This window comes from Mastomys coucha, unplaced genomic scaffold (genome assembly GCF_008632895.1).
Source record: "Mastomys coucha isolate ucsf_1 unplaced genomic scaffold, UCSF_Mcou_1 pScaffold5, whole genome shotgun sequence".
In the NCBI taxonomy this organism is placed as follows: Eukaryota; Metazoa; Chordata; class Mammalia; order Rodentia; family Muridae; genus Mastomys; species Mastomys coucha.
Window position 1 is genome coordinate 30,899,353 of NW_022196911.1, and position 19,950 is coordinate 30,919,302.

Consider the following 19,950-nt stretch of genomic DNA (forward strand, 5'->3'; position numbering starts at 1 on the left):
TTCTCAATCCCAAACAAAGCCAGATCAATAGCTTTGTTTTAAGGATGCTCATTTGGCTTCTCATGGCTAAGCACTAAAATTAATCATAATCAGTTATTCCATGTTTTTTTTTAAAAAAAAAAAAAATTCCAGCAGAGGCATGAGGCTTTGAAAACATCCATCTTAATGGTAAACCATTCCAAAATTGGCTGGAGTTGACATCTCCATTTAAAGAGCCCCTCCTCCCTACCCTAGACCTCGCAAGCATCATCTACACATTGACATTTTATAACACGTCTCTGTGACCAAGTATTAGACACCATCAGAAATCTTGTCAATGAAACAATGAACAGTAACTAAGCAGAGGCATTACACATTAATAATTTTTTCAGCTAGAAAGATTTTCAAAATACCCTAGCCCTCGAGAGGTTAACGTTAGGATCCTGGAAAAAAAAATAATAGCTTGCACATTAAGAAGAGTATCATAGTTCGGATGTGCTGAGATTACATAGCGTGTGATAGGAAGTCAGGACATGCTTATCTCTCAGAAAGTTCTAGAGACTATTTTAAGAAAAGTCTGTGCAGTCAACCATTCGGAATATTTCATCCTTGGTAGTGCGCTTTCCCCTCCTTCCCGTGGGAGGAAACACCATCAATTTTCTTTACATTGAAAAGTTGGTTTTATTCATCGCCTTCAACATAATCTCAAAAGGTGAATCTGAGCGGGGACTGACCACAGCGAGGAGACCGAGTCTGGGACCAGAATGGGAAAGGGTCAGAGGTCCCTCCTCCCTGTCTGTGCTGGTTATGTCCCATGGGGAGTGTTCAGCTCAGGGTGTAGTGAACAAGGAAAAAGGATGTCACCCTGTGCTTTCCAGTCAACAGAGAGAGGAGTAAGGAGGATGTGTAGTAGGGCTGAAACCTCCTATGGCTGGCATCTCATCCCAGGGGAGGAAGAATGGCAAAGTAGCCATGGCTGGCAGTTCATCATGCCCACCATGGCCAGTGCACCCACCACCATAGCCAATGCTTCATGGACAGTGTGCCCGCCACCATAACACTCCCTCACATTATCTATTTGCTTGCTTCTGGCTTTCCCTCCAGGAAGCTACTGTTCCCCTCACCCTCCTCTTACACTAGGCTCCCTCAGAGAAGCCAACTAGCCACTGAGCAATAAGCAGCCCAGCCTCTGTGATCAGTGTACCAAGCTGCCTCGGCAGCCTTGTGGCCAAGGCTGGAGATATTAGACGCCCCTGAAGCATGGCCATTGTGTGCTACCGGATGGTATGAAGTGTTCTCCAAGGGCTAAGCCAAGGCAAGCTGTCAGTGCCTCTTGTCAGAGCTTCCCACAAGCGTGCAAAATTGTCCTTGGCACTCCCTTTACCCAGTTAACAGTCCTCTCAAAGTGTGAGTCCCTGCATAGTACAAGGCCCCAGTAAGTGTAAGGTAAATCAAATGTGCCGGGGAAAATAAAGAATCTTTTTCTCTTTTTCACTTACTAACATTGTAATTGCAGGGACGATTTGGTCTCACTATCATTGTCTCTAGCACTCAACAGTTTAGGAACTTTGCGTTCCACAAAGTCACACACACACTACAGATTTTATTCCATGCCATGTAAAGGCCTTAGTGGGGCGCACAGGCTTCCGTGAAGCTGACCTCCCCACATTATTCCAACAATGACCCTTGCACCTCTACCTGGCCAGCACATCTTGCTATTCATAAACTTTTTTCACCATGTAAGTTATGTTATGCAGCAGCTGTGCGTGATGACGCTGCGTTCTAAGTTTCCCATGGTCAGGATGCTGTGAGCTAGACTTCCAGCCCTTGGTAGTTAAGTGGAAAATGGTCAGGCACTTCTCAGAGAGGCCAGGCCTCTCCCTCGGGACAGTATCCCTTTGTGAATGAAAAGCAACAACAGGGACTTTAACTTGGACTTTAAAAATTGAGAGAACAGACAAATGAAACACGGTGAGACAGGAGAGTGGCTCAGAAGGTGAAATGCTTTCCTTTCAGCATGAGGACTTGAGTTTGAGCCCTACAACTCCGGCTTTAAAAAGTTGGGCCTTGAGGCGTTGGCTTGTAATCCCAGCCTTGGAGCAGACAGAGTCAGGTGCAACCCTGGGGCTTGTTGGCCAGCCAGCCTAGCCTCCATGGAATGTCCAAGCCAGTCAGAGACCCCATCTCAAAAACAAGATGACTGTCGCTTGTAAAACAACACCCAAAGTTGTCATCTGATCTCCACTTGTTTACACACACAGGTCCAGCCACACATACACTAAGAATCCTGGTTAATAAGATAGGTAGGTTTTGTTTCCCTGTAGTTTATAAGAGATAAAAAGATATTATCAGATATTATCTCCAGAGCAAATGTAGCAAGTTGGAATTCCAGTAGATAATTATCAAAAATAAATAAATAAATAAAGCCTACAGATGTGAGGAAAACACACCTCGGTACGAGCTCCATAGCATGGAGACCCCGTGGTGTATAGCCAGTCAGTATGTACAGGCCTAAAGGTCTTGTTCCTACTTACGTTACTTGCCAATTTGGGAGATTCAGTGACTTGACTATAGCCCGTTGCTGGCAGGACCTTTAGGGGTCTCCAGAATGACCAACTACTGCTCAGGTAAAGTATAGAGAAGATGGCTGGGACTGGAGGAAGAGCCATACCTCCTAACCTTCTGCACCCTGGGTACCCCTGCCACCTTGGTGTCCCCAAGGTCAACAACCAGTTGTCATTAGTAAAGAGCTTGGAACCAGAGGTCTTGGCTCCTTGGTCTGTGTTCTTTGCCTTCTTTGGGTGTTGTATGCCATACAGCTGCTGTTCAAAGGGGACCCCTGGCAAGGTTAGGGATCCTAAACACAGCTTGCCTTTTCAAGATCCATCTACCATTACAGTCTGATAATGTTAAGGAAGTTAGGGAAGGGCAAACGTGCCTATGACAGAATGTAAGGCCAGTCCACATTTCTGCTGTCTTTCAAACTAGACATTGCAGACTAGACCACAAACCATATTGTATAGACGAGATTTTTTTATTCTGTAAATATATATATATATATGTGTGTGTGTGTGCGTATGTTTGTGTATATATACACATATATATGTATACACACACACACACACATATATATATACACACACATACAAATGAGTAACATTTCACATTTAAAAATTGGGATCACCTATATAAACATTGAAATTTGCAGTGTCTCTCAAAAAGCCAGACACCGCTGGCAACCCTGAGACCACGGTTCTGCACTGCAGTGGTCATCCAAGGCCAAGGAGCCTGTGCCCTGCTTACATTCTGCTCTGCCATCCACTTGGTCTCTTTTCTGTTCACTGCCAACACAGGCAACCCTGAGGTGTGAATACACTGTGTCAGCAGAGTGCCAGGTGACGTGCTGCGGACTAGAGCTTGCCAGAATTTTTGAATGACCATATACAGAGAGACCCAAGCAACATAGAGTCTAGGACTCCCAAAACTGAGCAAGGACACCCCAGGAAGAGCCAGGAATGCCTCATGACTCATATCCTATGGGGTTCCTCTCAGGAGTTAAGCTGGCTTCCAAATTCACTTTAATTTTAAAGCAGTAGCAATTGGGCTCACGCATCCTAACGTGACTCAGTGTTCGCCAGACTCCTAATATAGTTGTAAATCAGTTACATCCAGGCCGATGTGGCATGGCCAGACATTGTACGCACATATAGACAGAGAAGGGTAAATGGGAGAAGTTCTTTTTCTGGTGTTAGAGGAAGATGGCAAAAATTAATTGACAATAGTCTTGATGCTCTTCTAATCTGTGGCGGGTGATGTCCTAGCTGAGGGGTATAAGGCACTGAGTGGTCAAGGACAATCCAGTTCAGAAAAGCTGGAGTTCCATGCAAATGGAGATCTGTCCTTCACTTCAACTGAGCTGCCTCTGCTCTGGGTAACAATAATAATGACATAATAATATATTACATAGCATGGTGATGTAAGATAGGAATTGTTAGGGATATCGATATTTCCTCTGTGTGTACTTCGAGCATCTGCCTTCCTTTTTGAGCATGTTTTAGACAGCAAGCTAAGACTGTTTGTTTGTTTGTTTGTTTGTTTGTTTGTTTGTTTGTTTCGAGACAAGGTTTCTCTGTCTAGCCCTGGCTGTCCTGGAATTCACGCTGTAGACCAGGCTGGCCTTGAACTCAGAATCCACCTGCCTCTGCCTCCCAAGTACTGGTATTAAAGGTATGCGCCACTACTGCCCGGCAAGCTAAGACTTTAAAGGGTAGCCTTTTACTTAAGTGTATGCCATAACTTTATAGGGTAGATTATATTAATCAGCTCAGCCAGTGAGGAGACTGTGGGTCAGAGAATGTGAATTAAGTTCTCCAAAGTGACCCTGGCTAGATCAAGGGGATTCTTACTCCAGTGTTCAACTTCATTTCTACAAGAAACCTAAGCCCTTGCACTTAACTACTCTACTATAATAATATAACTAAAAATTATTAATGATACACTACAATGCCCAAACTATAGGAAGAAGTAAACGCACCAGTACAGCCAGTGGCCATTCTTGTGCAGAATAATGCAGGAACCATGGTTTTTCTCTCTGAAAAGCTGGCTGATAGGGTTGTCAGATCTACATTTAAACCCAGCTTAATCACATACAAGTCGAGAGACCTGCCCCACGGTTGAGCATGGGACTGGGAGCTATTGTCAATGAGCTAGAAGACCAGTCCACTGTCAGCAAACTAGATAAAAGAGCTTCAGTCCTCACTGGACAGTGAGAGCATCCCTACATATCCCTCAGAGCCATTGTGTAGATTAAAGGAAATGTCCATGGAGTGTGCCTAACAGAAGCAGATGGAGACTTGTGAAAACTGAAGTTGGTGGACACTTGGTACTGCTTCACTGCTGCGCATAGTAGGCAGTCAGCTAAAGGACAAGGCACCCCAGTCAGGGTGAAATGAACAAACTAAACAGAGACCCACCACACCACAATTTCTCTACAAAATGTTGTTGTATTCTGGCCCAGAACTAAATGAAGGTGTGGCTGTCCTAATGCATTAAAGGTTGAACAAGGTGTTTGACAGAAGCGGCCCTTTCTCACGTTACTTGTGATTTTACATTTCCCCAGCCAAACGATATCTTTCCCCCACCCAGTCTTCTCTTACTTTTAATATTGAACAAAATCAGAGCTACCGTGAAAATTGGTACATTCTAATAGATGAGATTCGTTTTCATTTATTTACGAGATGTGTCACCTGGGTTTCTCCGGGGGCCGCGCATTTGTTTTAACAGTCCTGGAGTTGGTGTTTACTCATCACGCAGTTTTGAATTTAGAACTGTCATTGCTTAATGAAACTCTTAAAATATCCCTGAATATGAGTTTTTGACACTGTGCTGCAAATTGTGATATGCCCCAGACTATCAGGATTAAATTGCATTTTGTGAATTCTGTTCAGCCTTCAGCATACTTAGGACAGGCACTGGCTTCTCTCTAAGCACTCTTGTGCTATGTAACACATCCCTCCTCCAGAGCCCCTCGGTCTCTGCATTCGATGGTGGTCCTGTGTTTAAAATAACTAGGTTTTGAGAACTCTGGCTTCAGAGAAAGTTAAAAAAAAAAAGTAATTGGAACTCTAAAATAATTTTTACATTTAAATAACTAACATTTTTAGTCTTTAAAGAATCTGCAATCTGAGGTACTTTGAGATTTCATTTCCCTCTTAAGTGAAAGCTGGTTATTTGAAAATGCACTGGTATATATTCCTAGGTAAAGAGGATGTGCTGAGATAGCTGAATTGTTCTTTGCTAACAAAGGGCTTTGAAGTAAATCCTCCTATTGATGCTGGGAGTGTGTGTGTGTGTGTGTGTGTGTGTGTGTGTGTGTGTGTGTGTGTGTGGTTCTAAGTTATAAGGTTCAGGCTTCTTATCGAGTTTTGCACTGTTGTTGTTTGTACTGTTTAAAAACTCATAGAGCTAGGCATGCTGTGCATGTGTATTCTCAGAACTCAGAAAGGTGAGGCAAGATTAGAAATTCAAGTCCATCCTGGGCTCTGTGGTGAGTGCCAGCCAACTTCAGCCGCTTAGGACAACCCTGTCTCAAAAAGAAAATGAGAATCCAATCCAAACATTTAGAATTCACATGATTTTATATAAAATAATCTATCTTTAGCCTTCATTGACTGTCTGAAGGCATGAGAGGCATGAGAGGGCACATGCATGGCTGTAATCATGTCCAGCAATTCTCCATCCACTACCCACCTGTGAAGGAGACACTACAACATCTGTGGGATATATGCAGTACCTACAAGTCAGGGGTGACTCTTGAGCACGTGCTCATGAAAATGAATTATTTTATCACATCTCACTTCAACTAATGGAAATTTAAATATCCACGTTTAGCACCTAGTGGGACAGTGCCTGTTGAGGGCTAACTGGAGCTGTTTGGACTAGGGCATGCCACGCTCTATGCACTGTTCCAGAGTTCTTCCAGACCTGAGTCTCCAAACCTCCCTTGCTGTTGCTATATCTTAAACAGCATTTTCTAATAGTAAATCCATCATCCTCTCCACCCTGGCCTTCTTCTACCTTAATTTAAACATCTAGATCTTATACCCTAAAAAGAGCCATTTTCAAAACTCCTGGATTCTGATCATTACAGTGACATCTTACCAGAGTCAGACCTCTGGAAACAGTAGTTTGGATGGCCAGTGCTCCCTTCTCTCCATCTTGTAAATGACTTCTGTTGGTGCCGGGTACTCAACTGAGTGGCAAACTCACTTCCTTGTCTGGCCCTATCCATCCTCTCCAAACATGAATGTGAAACACAGTGTCCTATCCAGTTAGGGGAGGAAGCCTATTGGCCACACAGAAGCCGAAGCAGGTGTCTGCTTAAAGAGAGAAAGAAAGGAAGCCTTGTTTGTAACTGTTGCCACATGCCAAGTTCTGGGGACTGAAAGTGACTTGTAGAGTCTGGACAGGTGTCCTGCCGGTGTGCACAGCTGGGAACCCAGGATACTTACAGTTGTGTTTTGAAAGCAGTTCACAAGCCAGCAATGGCATTTTTACAGTCAGCACCCACCCTCCTGGAATTAGTGAAATTAAGGCCTAGAAAGTCCCTGGAGGGTGGGAGCTCTCTTCATTTTAAAAGGAAAAACAAAATTCCCCCTGGAAAGGTTAAGTGAATTGTTTGTAGCTATAGGAAAATTTCATGGCAGAACCAGGCCAGAAAACAGTCTTTTTGGCTCCTTATCCAATGCTTTTTTTATGACCGTCTGCTTCTCTGTGTTACCAGACAGGAAACAGAAATTAGTGAAGCCAGACTCTGTGTCCTGTCTGTAGCATCATCCCTTGATCCCTGGGCTTGCCGGAGGGAACATTTTGCATTCTGCATAAGGACAACACCCTGCCTTCCTAGGCCCTTCCAAGCATATGGCCACTGCCTAGGAACTGGCCACCCCAGTGTCTCTGCCTTGTTAGAGGGTAGCCTGGGAGGGGATCACAATTCCTCAGCTAACACTGGTGGTTGGAGGCTCAATTAGTAAAACCTAGACTCTCCCCCCAACCCCCGCCGAACTTGTTTGTGTGAGCGCAGAGAAGCCAAGGTGTGAACTGTACCCAGCTCTCCAACAGAGTCCCTCCCCACTACCCCACTACGAATATCAGGGATCTCTTTGGGTCTCAGCCAGAGAACAAAGCCGCAAGCCCACTGTGTAGTTTCTCTGAAGTGGCTCCATTACAAACTGTATGCAGGCGGTGGCTCAGTGTGCAGCCATAGGACTGAGAAGTGGAATTCTTGGACAGGCAGAGTCGCATCTGCTGGGAGGAGCAGTCTTCCCTCAAGAACAGAAATTCAAGGATGTTTGTCACCAAGTAATAATCATGGAGTAGAAGACACCATTGTATCAGGCTGGATCGTTTAAAGACAGGGAACCTGAGGTTTCCAGGGAATGTTTCTCCAAGAACAGCTGCCCTTCAGGGGATGGCACAGAGGAAGATTTTAACTACAGCTCATGTGTGCCATCAAAAGAGTTATTCTTAATATGTGTATGCACTTGTGTGTATGTGTGTGTGTGTGTGAGTGTGAGTGTATGTGTGTGAGTATGTGTGTAAGTGTGTGTATGTGTGTGTGAGTGTGTGAGTATATGTGTGTGAGTATGTGTGTGTGAGTATGTGTGTGAGTGTGTGTATGAGTATGTGTGTGAGTATGTGTGTGCATGTGGGTGTGTATGTGTGTGTGAGTGTGTGTGTGAGTATATGTGTGAGAGTATGTGTGTGTATGTGTGTGTATGTGTGTGTGAGTGTGTGTGAATATGTGTGTGAGTGTGTGTGTGAGAGTATGTGTGTATAAGTGTGAGTGTATGTGTGAGTATATGTGTGTGTGAGTGTGTGTGTGTTTGTGTGTGTGTGTATGTGAGTATGTGTATGTGTCCTAATTCAAATTGTTCAGTGTTTAAGTCAAAGCGTAAAACCTGTAAACGAAATCTACTTCCCAGGTATTTGATTCATTTATGGATTTTGTTTCTATAGGTGAGTGTTGCCAATCTTAAAAGTGCAAAAGATTTCCTATGAAAATCCTGCGGGATTCACATTTCTCTTTACAGAGTAGAAAGAAATCCTGGAAACACTGCACCCCAGCTTAGCCCAGGTTCTGGAAATGCGAAGTGACAATCCATTTAGGAAGGCTGCATTTACTGCAGTCCCTGTGCAGCTCACTCGTGTAGATAATTGAGTTGTCCCCTGGATTAGCACAGAAGGCTGTTCGATTTGGACATTTATTTGTATCAAAAGATGCCCCAAACACCACTCTTCTTATCTTTAAACAAACCACCCACTTGGTAGATGTTTGCTGAGTCTTCCCATGTGTCAAACATGCAGTAGGCCCTGTGTGTATAATGATGCACAAAACGGTCCTTCTAGGGCTGGAGAGACGGCTCCGTGGTGAAGAGCACTGGCTGCTCTTTCAGAGATCCTAGGTTCAATTCCCAGTACCCATATAAAGGTGGCCTCTGTAACTCTGGTTCTAGGAGATCTGGTACCCTCTTCTGTCCTCTGTGGACACCAGGGGCACACACAATGAACATATATACATTATAGGCAAAATATTGATACACACAAAATAAAAATAAGTTAATTTTTTTAAAAAAAAAATCGGATACAGTCTTGCTGTCTTTATCAAGATGGTATGACATCCTGCTATTGAGTATTTAATCACTCACTACCCTCCTTCCTTTCTTACTGGGCAAGACACCAAGTAGAGCTGAGAGTTTAAAAATGTATCTATTTCTTCTCTTCTTGATTCCAAAGTCATCTGCCCAGCTATAGAAGTTGGAGGTCACTCTTCCCTCCAGGGCCTACTACAGATACCTTGGCATAGGGGAAATTGTCTAATTCCTGCATAAAGCAGTTTTGTAGCCCAGATTTCATCCTATATACAACCAAAGGGAATAGGAGGACCACCGCTTCCTTAGTCACGTTACATCCTATGGCATGTTGTTTTTTGAGTTAGCCGAGTTGTAAAGCAGTTGGACCATTCTGAACCACGGCTCATATCCGTGAATGAGGTCGTCAGCATGCCCTCACCAAAGACACCAGGGCATGATAAATACTTACACAAGCAGGTACCAGGGCAAGCAAATGGCAGTGTGCGAGGGTTTGTCTCCCTCTTCTGCTCTGCCCTCTCTACGCTTTTCAAAGCATCTTCTCTCTTCCTCTCTTAACTCGGAGACTCTGTTGAGTGGATGGAGATGAATTCCTGTCTGTTGTAATCTGAATCCATAATGAAAGAAGAACCGAAGACAAGCCCTTTTGTTGAGGAATCCTCCTCATCAAAGACCCAAATTGGCAGCTGATTGTTTTTATTTATTTCTGTAGGTTTTACATGACACCTGGAGACCATTTAAAATGTTACTTGGCGGTGAGCACTGTGTGTTTAAAAATAACATTCACCCAGTGCCAAATCACTTTAGAGTCGGGTACAAATATTGAGACAAAAACCCCAGCTGTTATTGCTTTGGCTGCTAATTTGAGGTGTCAGATGAGAGCCCGGCTGCTATACGTCAGTGAATAAGGCCCCTTGTGAGATCATTATGTTTTCTAACAGTTGAGAGTAATGGTCCAATCAGTGCGGCATCAGTTGCTTTCATTATATGCCCACACAATGGTTATGAGCTTTAATTTAAACGGCCCACAGGGAGATCAGGGAACTTGGTATTACGTAGCACCCAGGATAGCTGAGAGCAGGTAGTGGAGGTTCAGTGGCTGCCTGTCATCCTTCTCCTGCTTCATCTGACCTCAGAGACCTATTTCTTGGTCCAGTAGGAGAAAGATTGGCTTAGGTTACAGAGCTTTTGGTTCTGTGGTGCATTTGTAAACGCCCATTCGGCCTGGACAACACCATGGGCCATGGTGATTTTTGGTAACATTTTCACCTATTGACCAAGCATTTTCCTTAAAAGGCATTGGGTCACAATTGTCTTCTCTTGCATGCAGCCTCAATGGTTCCCCCACCCTGGTGTAGCTAAACTCTTCCTCTTCATAGAACAAGAGCAGGACTGTTGCCTCTGAGCAGCCTCAGCAGTGAGCCTTGTCTCTGTCATATCAACCACAGTGAAGAGCATCCAGCACAGAGCAATAGTTTCTACCACCACCACGTAATGCTGACAACTACGGACCTTGATGACACACCTTGCTGTGAATGAATATAATCGCTATAGCACGGCAGTGTGTAAACAGTGCATAGTTCTCATGGGTAACAAATGAGCATAAGGTTTGGATTTTTGGATGTTAGGAGAAAGAAATGAGATAGTGTGTGCACAGTGCCCAGGCCACGCAGGCAGAGTGTCAGCACCGTTACTGCTATTGTGACTGTCTGTCATTATAGTCACCTTCACTGGCAAGTCTAGGCAGTCCTACCTCAAAGCACTATTCTTTCCAGACAGGTTGAACTCAGCAGCAGAAATTAGGGGGAACATGAGAGAATATGTAGCATTCCTTTGAGATTTTCTCAAAGGGTTAGCCACCATCTCTTCCTCCTTCCTGACTTCTAGAGTTGACTAGAGAGAGCATCAGGACAAATTAGAACAGTACAGAGATAGGAGAGAAGGCGAATGCTACCTCCTTGTAAGAGAGACAGTAGAAAGAGCTTCATCCACAAAGGCTGATTATTGAGAGGGCCTTGGGTAGCCATAGTCAAGTAAGGGCTTAGTTATAGGTGCCTATCTCAAGTTCAGTGGGCCCAGTGGGCATCAGTGTATACTCTCTGAGGACCAAGTCTGTAGAGACAAGCCACACGCTGATAAGAGCTGAGTGAACGCTCACTTCAAGATTCCACCCCTACAATCTTGAAAAGTGTAAGGAGTTGGTCACCCGCCACAAGTTCTGATTCCTGGTGCATGATGGTTGCCAGAAGAAAAACAGCCAGTTTTGCTGTAACAGACGAGCCAGAGAAGAGAACCAGGCATTTAGGAACAGCCCTAAAGACTTGAGTTTCATTCCCTTTGCCTTCGCTGAGCCAAGCAAGAGGGAGGGGAAGCCTCGGACTCCCTGCCCCTCCTCTTGAAGTTCACAGGCTGCCAGATCCCCTGCTGTGCTTCACATTCCCCTTGCCAGTAGTTTCGATGTTTCCTACAGGGTCTAGCCCCAGTGTTTACACTCAGCAGGCTTGTCAGAAAATGGTTCTGCATCCTATGAATTCAACAGAAGCACTGTTGGAGGTAGTTTTGTTCTAGCTTTCAGACATCCGGCCATGCCCAGACTCACTTTAAATAAAAGTGGCTGCTGTTGATTCGCCAAGGTGACCATCAGAGCCACCTCACTCATCTGGGCTTAGGGAGAAGGAAGTCTGCTTGGAGGCAGTCTACCAAGGAGTCTGGCTGTCTGGAGGGGTTGCATATCAGAGGGGTTCTCAGAACCCAGGAAAGTTGGCCCAGTGGGAGGCTGTAGTTGTATTCACCGCAGATGCCTGCTTTTGCAATTATGTGATACATGCGCACAATAGCGCACAGATAATATTGTTGCATTAGAGCCAATTACATGGTGTTATGGACACACAACATGCAGATTACACCCAGAGCCAAGAAAGCGCAGAGTGATAAAGCGATGGTCTAATGGGAGGAGACAGAGGGAAATGTCAGCCTTATTAAGGTTGCCAGGGTGGAGAGGATGTAGCTGGTCAGAGCTCCTTAGATCAAAGATGGCTATCTTGAATGACGTAAGATATATTACCACCCAGCAGAGACCAATATAGACCTGGGAGGTGGGGGGTGGGCAGAAGCCACACCAGATCTCCCCAGTGGTTACAGCCCTCTCCCCCGACCCCCATTCCTAATTGGGAAAGCACCATCCCTGCCATAAAAGGGGTCTTCAGTCATCCTGTATCCTGACCTGCAGGAGGGTCTGTTCTTAGCTCCCACTCCTTGTTCAGTGAGTGTCGATTGTGACGTTAGCTGAGTGTGACGGCACACACCTATAATGGCAGCTACTTGGGAGACTGAGGCAGGAGCATTGCAAATTCAAGGGCAACCTGGGCAACTTGATGAGACCCTGCCTCAAAATTTAAACTAATAACAAAAGGCTGTGGAGGGAAATCAGTAATGTCATGTTGTCTTGCATGCCTCAAACTCTGTGTTTGAGCCCCAGGAGAATAAAAAGAAGTGGACTTTTATAAGGGCCTCTGGAGGGGTCGTTAAAATGGACACCACAGGAATCCACCCCAAGATTTCTACTCAGAAGGTCTGAGTAGACTGAAAAGCATGGCTAACGTTCTTGGGTGATGTTGCTGGTCTGGAGCTGTGCTCTGAAAATCACTGCCCACTTCCATTCCCTATTTAGCCCAGTGTGGATAAGTCTTGTATTGACCCTGGTCCCCACACAACACTACAAGTATTAAAGCTCTCTGGTCAGTCCAGGCTGGGAGCATGGTGTGCTGGTTAGGAGTTTAACTCTCTGCCTTTGGATCTGTTAAGTACCACCACTGGGTTCCTAAAATTATTTGGGCCTATTTTTGTTTCTAAGTTATAATGCGTTTGACCTAATCCCCTAGTTTTCCTGAATAGCTCTGATTTACCAGGGCTTATTCCCTGGCAGACACAGGATCAGAATGGCAGAGCCTGATAGTAAATATTCTAGGCTTCACACAAAAGCAGTCACAGACAGCACAAAAATAAACGAATGAAACTTTATTGACAAAAGCAAGCTTATGGGATGGGATTTGGCCTGTTTCCAGAATCAGGAACTGTCATGCACACTATCTATCCCCTTGTGCATCCATTGTTATGGGTGAGCCCCTGTCTTGCCGCAGAATCCCAGCATTTGACTTAGAAACTGCAGGGCACCTGTGTTTTATATGTGCTGTATGGTAGAGATAGTAAACTTGCTAATCCTTTGTGGTTTGAAAAAAAATTAGTTAAATTTATTATTTATTTTTATGTCTATGGATGTTTCAACTACATATATATCTTTGTATCCCTGGCACCTATAACAAGCAGAAGAGAGTGTCAGATTCCCTGTAACTAGTGTTACAGACAGTAATCTAATAGACTTTTTCTAATGCTCACAATCACAGGGTCCACAGGCAAGTGGACTTGCCTGTGGTCACTTTTTATTAGACAGCTGTGCTCCAAGTATGACAGAGCCTAAGGACCATTGGGCTGGCATTCAGGCCTCAGCATTGAAGACAGCATTTATAATGGGGTAGGGACCTAATAAGAGAGACGTGGACGGGGGATGGACTGTCACTTCAACCCTGTGAGGAAGGGAGATGTTTCTGATAGGCTCCAGGTTGATGTGACCTTTCAGAACTAAGTGTCCTTTGGGGTGGTTGAAAATGGGGGAGGCTAGATCGTCCTGAAATTAACAGAATCCTATCTGAAAAAGATGGGCTGGTGGATAAGAGTGATGGCTGCTCTTCCCAAGGGTCCGGTTCTATTCCTAATTCCAATGTGGTAGCTTACAACCATGTCTAACTCCAGTGCCAGGGGATCTAATGCCTTCTTCTGCTCGCCACAGGCACCAGTCATGCAGGCTAAACACCCATCCACATAAAAAAAGAAATTAACAGAATAAATGTAACCTCACAGTTGAGCTTGAAACCTAAAGCAAAATGCTGAATTAATAGTATTTACTTAGAGGGAAAAAAACCTCCAATCTTAACCTGGATAGTTTTGGAGAAGAACATTCTCTCTGCATAGCTTCCAAAAAGCCAAGTGAAGGGGCTGAAGGTAGATCGAGCGTGGCTTCTCAGGGCAATGGAGGTAAATGCATGAGGCTGACAAGGTCACTGTAGCACAGAACAGGCCAACCAACTGTGAGGAAGTAGAGCAGGGGCATTGACAGAGGGAGCCTTTGGATTTCTGCTGCTAACGCTTATAAAACATGAGGTGACAGGAGGGTGGCACCGATTTCCTAGCTTTGGGCCCAGAGTAGATATGAGGACAGATAAGGACTTTCCTACAGTGACAAGCTCACCTAAAAGCAAAGGGCAGTGGGTAAGTCAGGGAAACGTGATGGGAAGAAAGAACAACTAGTCCCTAGTGTGCTGCCCACGCAGGACCCTCAGCCTTTCCTAGCCTCTGACTGCTCGTCTCCAAAGTGGGGCTACTCATCCTGACCTCAGAGTGCTGGCTGTACCAGAGGAGACTCTGGGAAGCCATGGTGGAAAGAGCTGACCCAAAGCCACGGTAGCAACAGCGACAATCACTGAATTTCAGTTCTGAGCCCTCCCCCATACTAAGTGCTTTACCTTATTTCAAGGGATTAGTGGTTGGCTAAATAACAGCCTCCCAACGATCCCAAGATCCTCATCTCAGAAATGTGTGGGTGTCACACTCAGTGGTCAAAGGGGCCCTTGAAAAATGAGACCAAAATAAAGGTCTTGTGGGCAAAGAGATGTGGTAAACATAATCACTAGGTTCCTTAAAAGGGAGAGGAGACAATCCTAGTGAGATCCTAAGAAAATGGAGTGATCCAAGGAAGGGAGCATGGTTCCAGGAATGTAGACCCCCCCCCCTTCAAGTTACAATAGCGAGAAAACAAACCTCCGCCCCAAAGACTCCCAAGGAGTGTGTTCTCCTGGACCCACTTTAGCTTTAGGATCTCCAGGCTGTAGGAGAATATATTCAAGCTTCCAAGGTCATGGTCATTTGTTATAGCAGCAACAGGAAGCCTACACACATCTTATTCCTGAGATCACCCTTGGATTTAAGTCTTGACACCGCCTCTTGCCTTATCGGATAGTAAGAGGAACTGGGTGTGAGTTCTAGGCATATTCTCAGCTTCTTATGATTGCAAGACCCACACTTTACCAACTGAGTCACCTTTCCACCCCTCGATGAGAGGAATCCAAGGGTAAGATATAGGGCCACAGCCCAGAGCCTTCCTCCATTTAAGAGGCTCATGTTCTGTGAGATCATTATTACTCCAGTGTTGCAAAGGAGAAAAGTAATGAGATTCTGAAAGTTACCCATGGTGATGTAGGCTATAAACAACAGAGCCAGACTCTAACGAGGGTGCTGCCTTTGAGGCCTGTGTTCACTGGCTCTGCCCCTCTGTACTGGGACCTCATGCCAACTCTCCCATTGAATGCCAGCTGCTTAGGCAGGACCTAAGAGCCAGACAGAGCGTGGTGCTCCCCCTCCCTGGACCAAAGCTGCCAAGACCAGAAATCAAAGGAATCTGTGTTTCTTAGCAAAACAGCAACTGCAGCTTCCAGGGCAATCAGTGTGTCTAAGAGGTTAGCAACCTTCTGACATCCCTTGGCCAGCCAGACTCAAGCCGCAAATCATGAAAGTGTGAATACTGTGTTTAGTCATTTGAGCTCTGGAATAATTGCTATTATCGTAAATGTTTTATAGCTCTCATTACGGCTCGCATTTAAATATCAGTGTAGTAATACGTTAATAAGTCACTGCTGCTGGGCTACTGCAGGGTACCGTTCCAGCTGAGGCCTGAGTGTAGCTGCCCTGTGTTTTCAGCCAAGTGCTTAGGGCTGACTGTGAACTCCACTGGATGGTATCTAGCTAGTCCTGTTGCACCTTCTTGTACTTTGCCTTTGAGTATTGAAGAAGATGTCCAGAGTTCTGTTTGGTAGTCATTCTGCAAACCTAACCCCAGGCAGGCAAGGTGGCTTTTCTGTTTTGCTGTCGCTTCTAAGCTCTGTAGGTGGGATCTGAACCCGGTGCCCGCCTGCTTCCTTCCTGGCTTTGTTCGTTGTGGGCACTACCTTGTACATAATGCTGTCCCCTGAGTGTAGAGCCTGAAATTCTGAGATGATTGGAAAAGTGACAGTTTTCCTTCTCTCCTGGAGATTTACTTTCCTGATCCAGAAGAGAATGGCAGCCCAGCCTAATGGGGGTGATGAATTCTTATTTAGTGTTGCCTGATTAAAATACTCTAAAGGCTTCCTGGATGAGTGGGCAGACAGACAGACAGACAGATAAGACACACACACACACACACACATACACAAGTTGCAGGGAGAGCTACAAAAAGCAATCGGAAAGTTTGTACTTGGTGCAACAGTCTGAGGCACACGCACAAGTGGTGGTAAGTGGGTGTGTGCATCTCTACTGAATGCCTAACGTAGTACCAGACACACAGTGCATATACAGTGACTGTCAAAGGCTTGGCGGGGGGTGGTGGGGCAGCAAGAACTAGGCTCCTTTCCTCTGTGTACCCCAATCCCAACCTTCTTCCTATTGGCCAAACAAGTAATGGAGAGACCGGGGCATTTGAGGAGAGTACTTGTGTGGCATATGTGGTCACTGCAACTCTGCTTGAGACCAACGTCACAAGGGCTGGAGAAGAAATCTATTGGACCCCTTGGGTTGGGGAATGGGGTGACAGTGTTTGGATGAAGAGCCCTTTCTCTTAGGAAGGTTGAAGTGGGGAATAGAACACTCCAGAATAGGACTAGATTCTCTCCAGTGTGGTCAATAAATTGATGGTCTCTATTTACTAAACACATACGACATGTCCTGAGTCTGTAGCTCACAGAGAAGGCACTTTAAGATAAATATAATAAGCTCCCAGGGACTCAACCACCAACCAAGGACTATACATGGTGGGACTGATTGCTTTGGCAACATGTGTATAGTAGAGGATTGCAAAGTTGATCATCAATGGGAGGAGAGGCCCTTGGCCCTGTGAAGGTTCTGTGCCCCAGTGTAGGGGAATGCCAGGGCCAATAAGTGAGAGAGGGTGGGGTGGCAAGCATGGGGAGGGGGGAGGGAACAGGGGTTTGTTCTTGTTGTTTTTGTTTGTTTGTTTGTTTGTTTTTTGGAGGGGACACTGGGAAAGGAGAAATCATATGACATGTAAATAAAGAAAATATCTAATAAAAATTTTTTAAAAAGATAAGAATAATATATTTATGAGCCCACAGCACAGACTTCTTGACTAGCAATGGCCCTTTGTTGAGCGAGTGAAGACCAATGGCAGCCTAGAGGAGAGTAAGAAAAACAGGGTTAATGAGAAGAGAGTGGGATCATGTCTCTGGAAAAAAAATTAGAGAAAAGAAAGGCCAAGGAGCAAGTGAGAAGTATGAACTGCGACCAAAGGCAGATCCAGTTCTTGCTCTTTGGAATACAAAGCTAAGCAGGGGTGGGGTCAGAGAGAGAGAACTAGATGTGGCCTTCCCAGGCATTGCCACCCCTCTAATGTGTAGTCACTGACCTGAACTGCAGAAGCCTCTGCAAAGAGCTTTCCCTCACTACAACATTCCTCTGTGCTTCAGAATGGGCCTTTTTATTGGGCAAACTGAGGCAGTACTTTCTTCGATCCTGATTTCAATTCTTCAGCAGCTTCATTTTGTTAGGTCCAGTTGTACAGCGCACATCTTTCTCCATGCTTTTTTCTCTGTCAAAGAGACTAGCCGGTCCTAACACTGCCCCCTGGGAACTCCATCCATGGTCAAGGTGGGCACCGGAAAGAGGAGAGCTAGCTCGTCCTGAGATAAGATACAGCTGGAATATACTAACTAACATAGCTTCACGTACAGGCAGTGTGTGTGTGCTGAACAAAGAAGGGGTGGAGCGGGAGAGGGCTTGGTCAGATCCCACCTGCAGTGCTGAGCAGCGGTGGCAAAGCTGGGAAGCTGCCTTGGCCAGCTGCAGCTCAGCCCCATCATCTGTAACAAGAGTGTAACATCTCCTTTGGTGGTTCTGCGCTACCAACCAAAAAGAGCAGATCATCCCTCTCCTTAAGAGAGAACAGCCGCGCGTAACTGACTGGTCCCTGTAAGAATTAAAGATGCTGGGGTGGAGAGATGGCTCGGCTGTAATTTGTATGGACTGCTCTTGATGAGAACCCAGACTCTCACAGCACCCTGCCAAGCAGCTGCAGGGGGACCCAATGCCTCCAATCTGTGTGGGCACCAGCACCCATGGGCCCGTACCCATAATATGCATGCATACGTATGATTCAAAATGCAGCGCATCTTTGAAAACAAAAAGAATTAAAGATGTTGTAATGAGCCACCCAACACACAGCAAGATTAAGTCATGGATTTACTGTTCACAGACAGTGGGGGAACCCCCATGAAAAAACAGGCCTGTGGATTCCCCATTGTCTGCAGAGTTTCCACTTGTCTCTAGATACTTGGCTATTGTGGTTCTTATCTGTTGGCTGGGTTTTTTTTTTAACAGCCACATACGTCCCTCTCCCCCACCTATGAACATCTCAGGGCCCCTCATTCATAACGTTTTCCTCTGTCTCTGCAGCACCCTCAACAATAACAACATCAGCCGCATCCTGGTCACCAGCTTCAACCACATGCCGAAGATCCGGACTCTGTGAGTAATGACTCTGCTTCCTCCCCGCCTACCTCCTACCTTCAGAAGCCCTGGTGCTATTCTCACCGCCTGCGAAAGCTACTGGGCTGCTGATGGTCATACTGTTCCCATATCTAAAGTCACAAAGCAGGTGGGGACTTGGTATGTGAGAAGTCAGGAGCAGGCCAGAGTCGTGGTTCATCCCTGCTTCCTAGCTGCCGATTTCTCATCGCCCCTAAACTGTGGGACGTCTTCCTGTACTGTGTGTGTTGTTTGATGGGAAATGTGTTAGTTTTCTGTTGCCAAGGAACACAGAAAACTTAGCTGGTGAGACCCCCGTTGACTCCACTCATGCCATACCTCGTTTGGCAGTTCTGTCCTAATGTGACAATGGCAGTTATTTTCCTTCTGGGAATGGAGGGGTCATCTTTTTTCTTTTTTCTATCCCACCAAGGTACCACCTGCTACATTCCGCTGCTTTTTGGGCAACATCCAGATATTAGAATACACTAACTTAGTGCTTTATCTTTTAATGCCTTGGATAAGCTTCACCCTCCAGGTTGTATGCTGCAGAAGCAAGCCCATGACTCTGATCATGTGGGTCACTCACTCTGCCTTCAGCCAGGAACACACTTGTAGGTTTGCTGCAGTAGAAAAACCCGGGTTTGTTTTTCCAAAGAGGTTCCTATTCCATGTTCTTATCTTTGAGAGTTTTTCGAATCACAGTACAAAGGGAGAGCCCGTCCCCGACAGCGTTTAGCCAAGTACATTTAGGACCAAAGCAAAGAACTGAGATGCCCTCTGCCCTTAATTGGCTCTGTGCCCTCTTTTCCTTCCTCTATAAATAGAGCTGGTGGTGAAGAGCACATACACCTAAGCACATCCGGTGCCCAGCTCCCAGTAGATGGCATTATATATTGTCATCACACAACAGATAGCATTATATATTGTCACCATACAATTACCTCGAAATCTGAGCTGACCACTGCAAGCTCATCTAGGCTCCGCAGGCAACATAAAAGCCAAGAGAATGGAAAATCCTTTAAGCAGCACTTCCCTGATCAGCGGCTCAGAACCATCTGGAACTTTTCCAAAAATAAAATCCCAGAACCACCTTGGGACTCTGAGGGGAAGACCTCTTGGGGTCTTGCCCATAAATCTGTTGGCAGTGGGACTTCATGCTCTTGTGTTTTAAAAGGCACAGCGTTCCTCAGAG

The 19,950-nt window shown here is 45.5% G+C and overlaps 1 protein-coding gene across 1 annotated transcript in view; it reads left to right on the forward strand.

Annotated features, from left to right (window-relative positions):
* Slit3 (slit guidance ligand 3) overlaps positions 1-19,950 on the forward strand; it is a 600,224-nt gene that overhangs the window by 439,563 nt on the left and 140,711 nt on the right. The window contains exon 7 of the mRNA XM_031352736.1: positions 18,684-18,755. Within this exon, the coding sequence (XP_031208596.1) occupies positions 18,684-18,755 (72 nt within the window). The remainder of the gene's footprint in view (positions 1-18,683; positions 18,756-19,950) is intronic.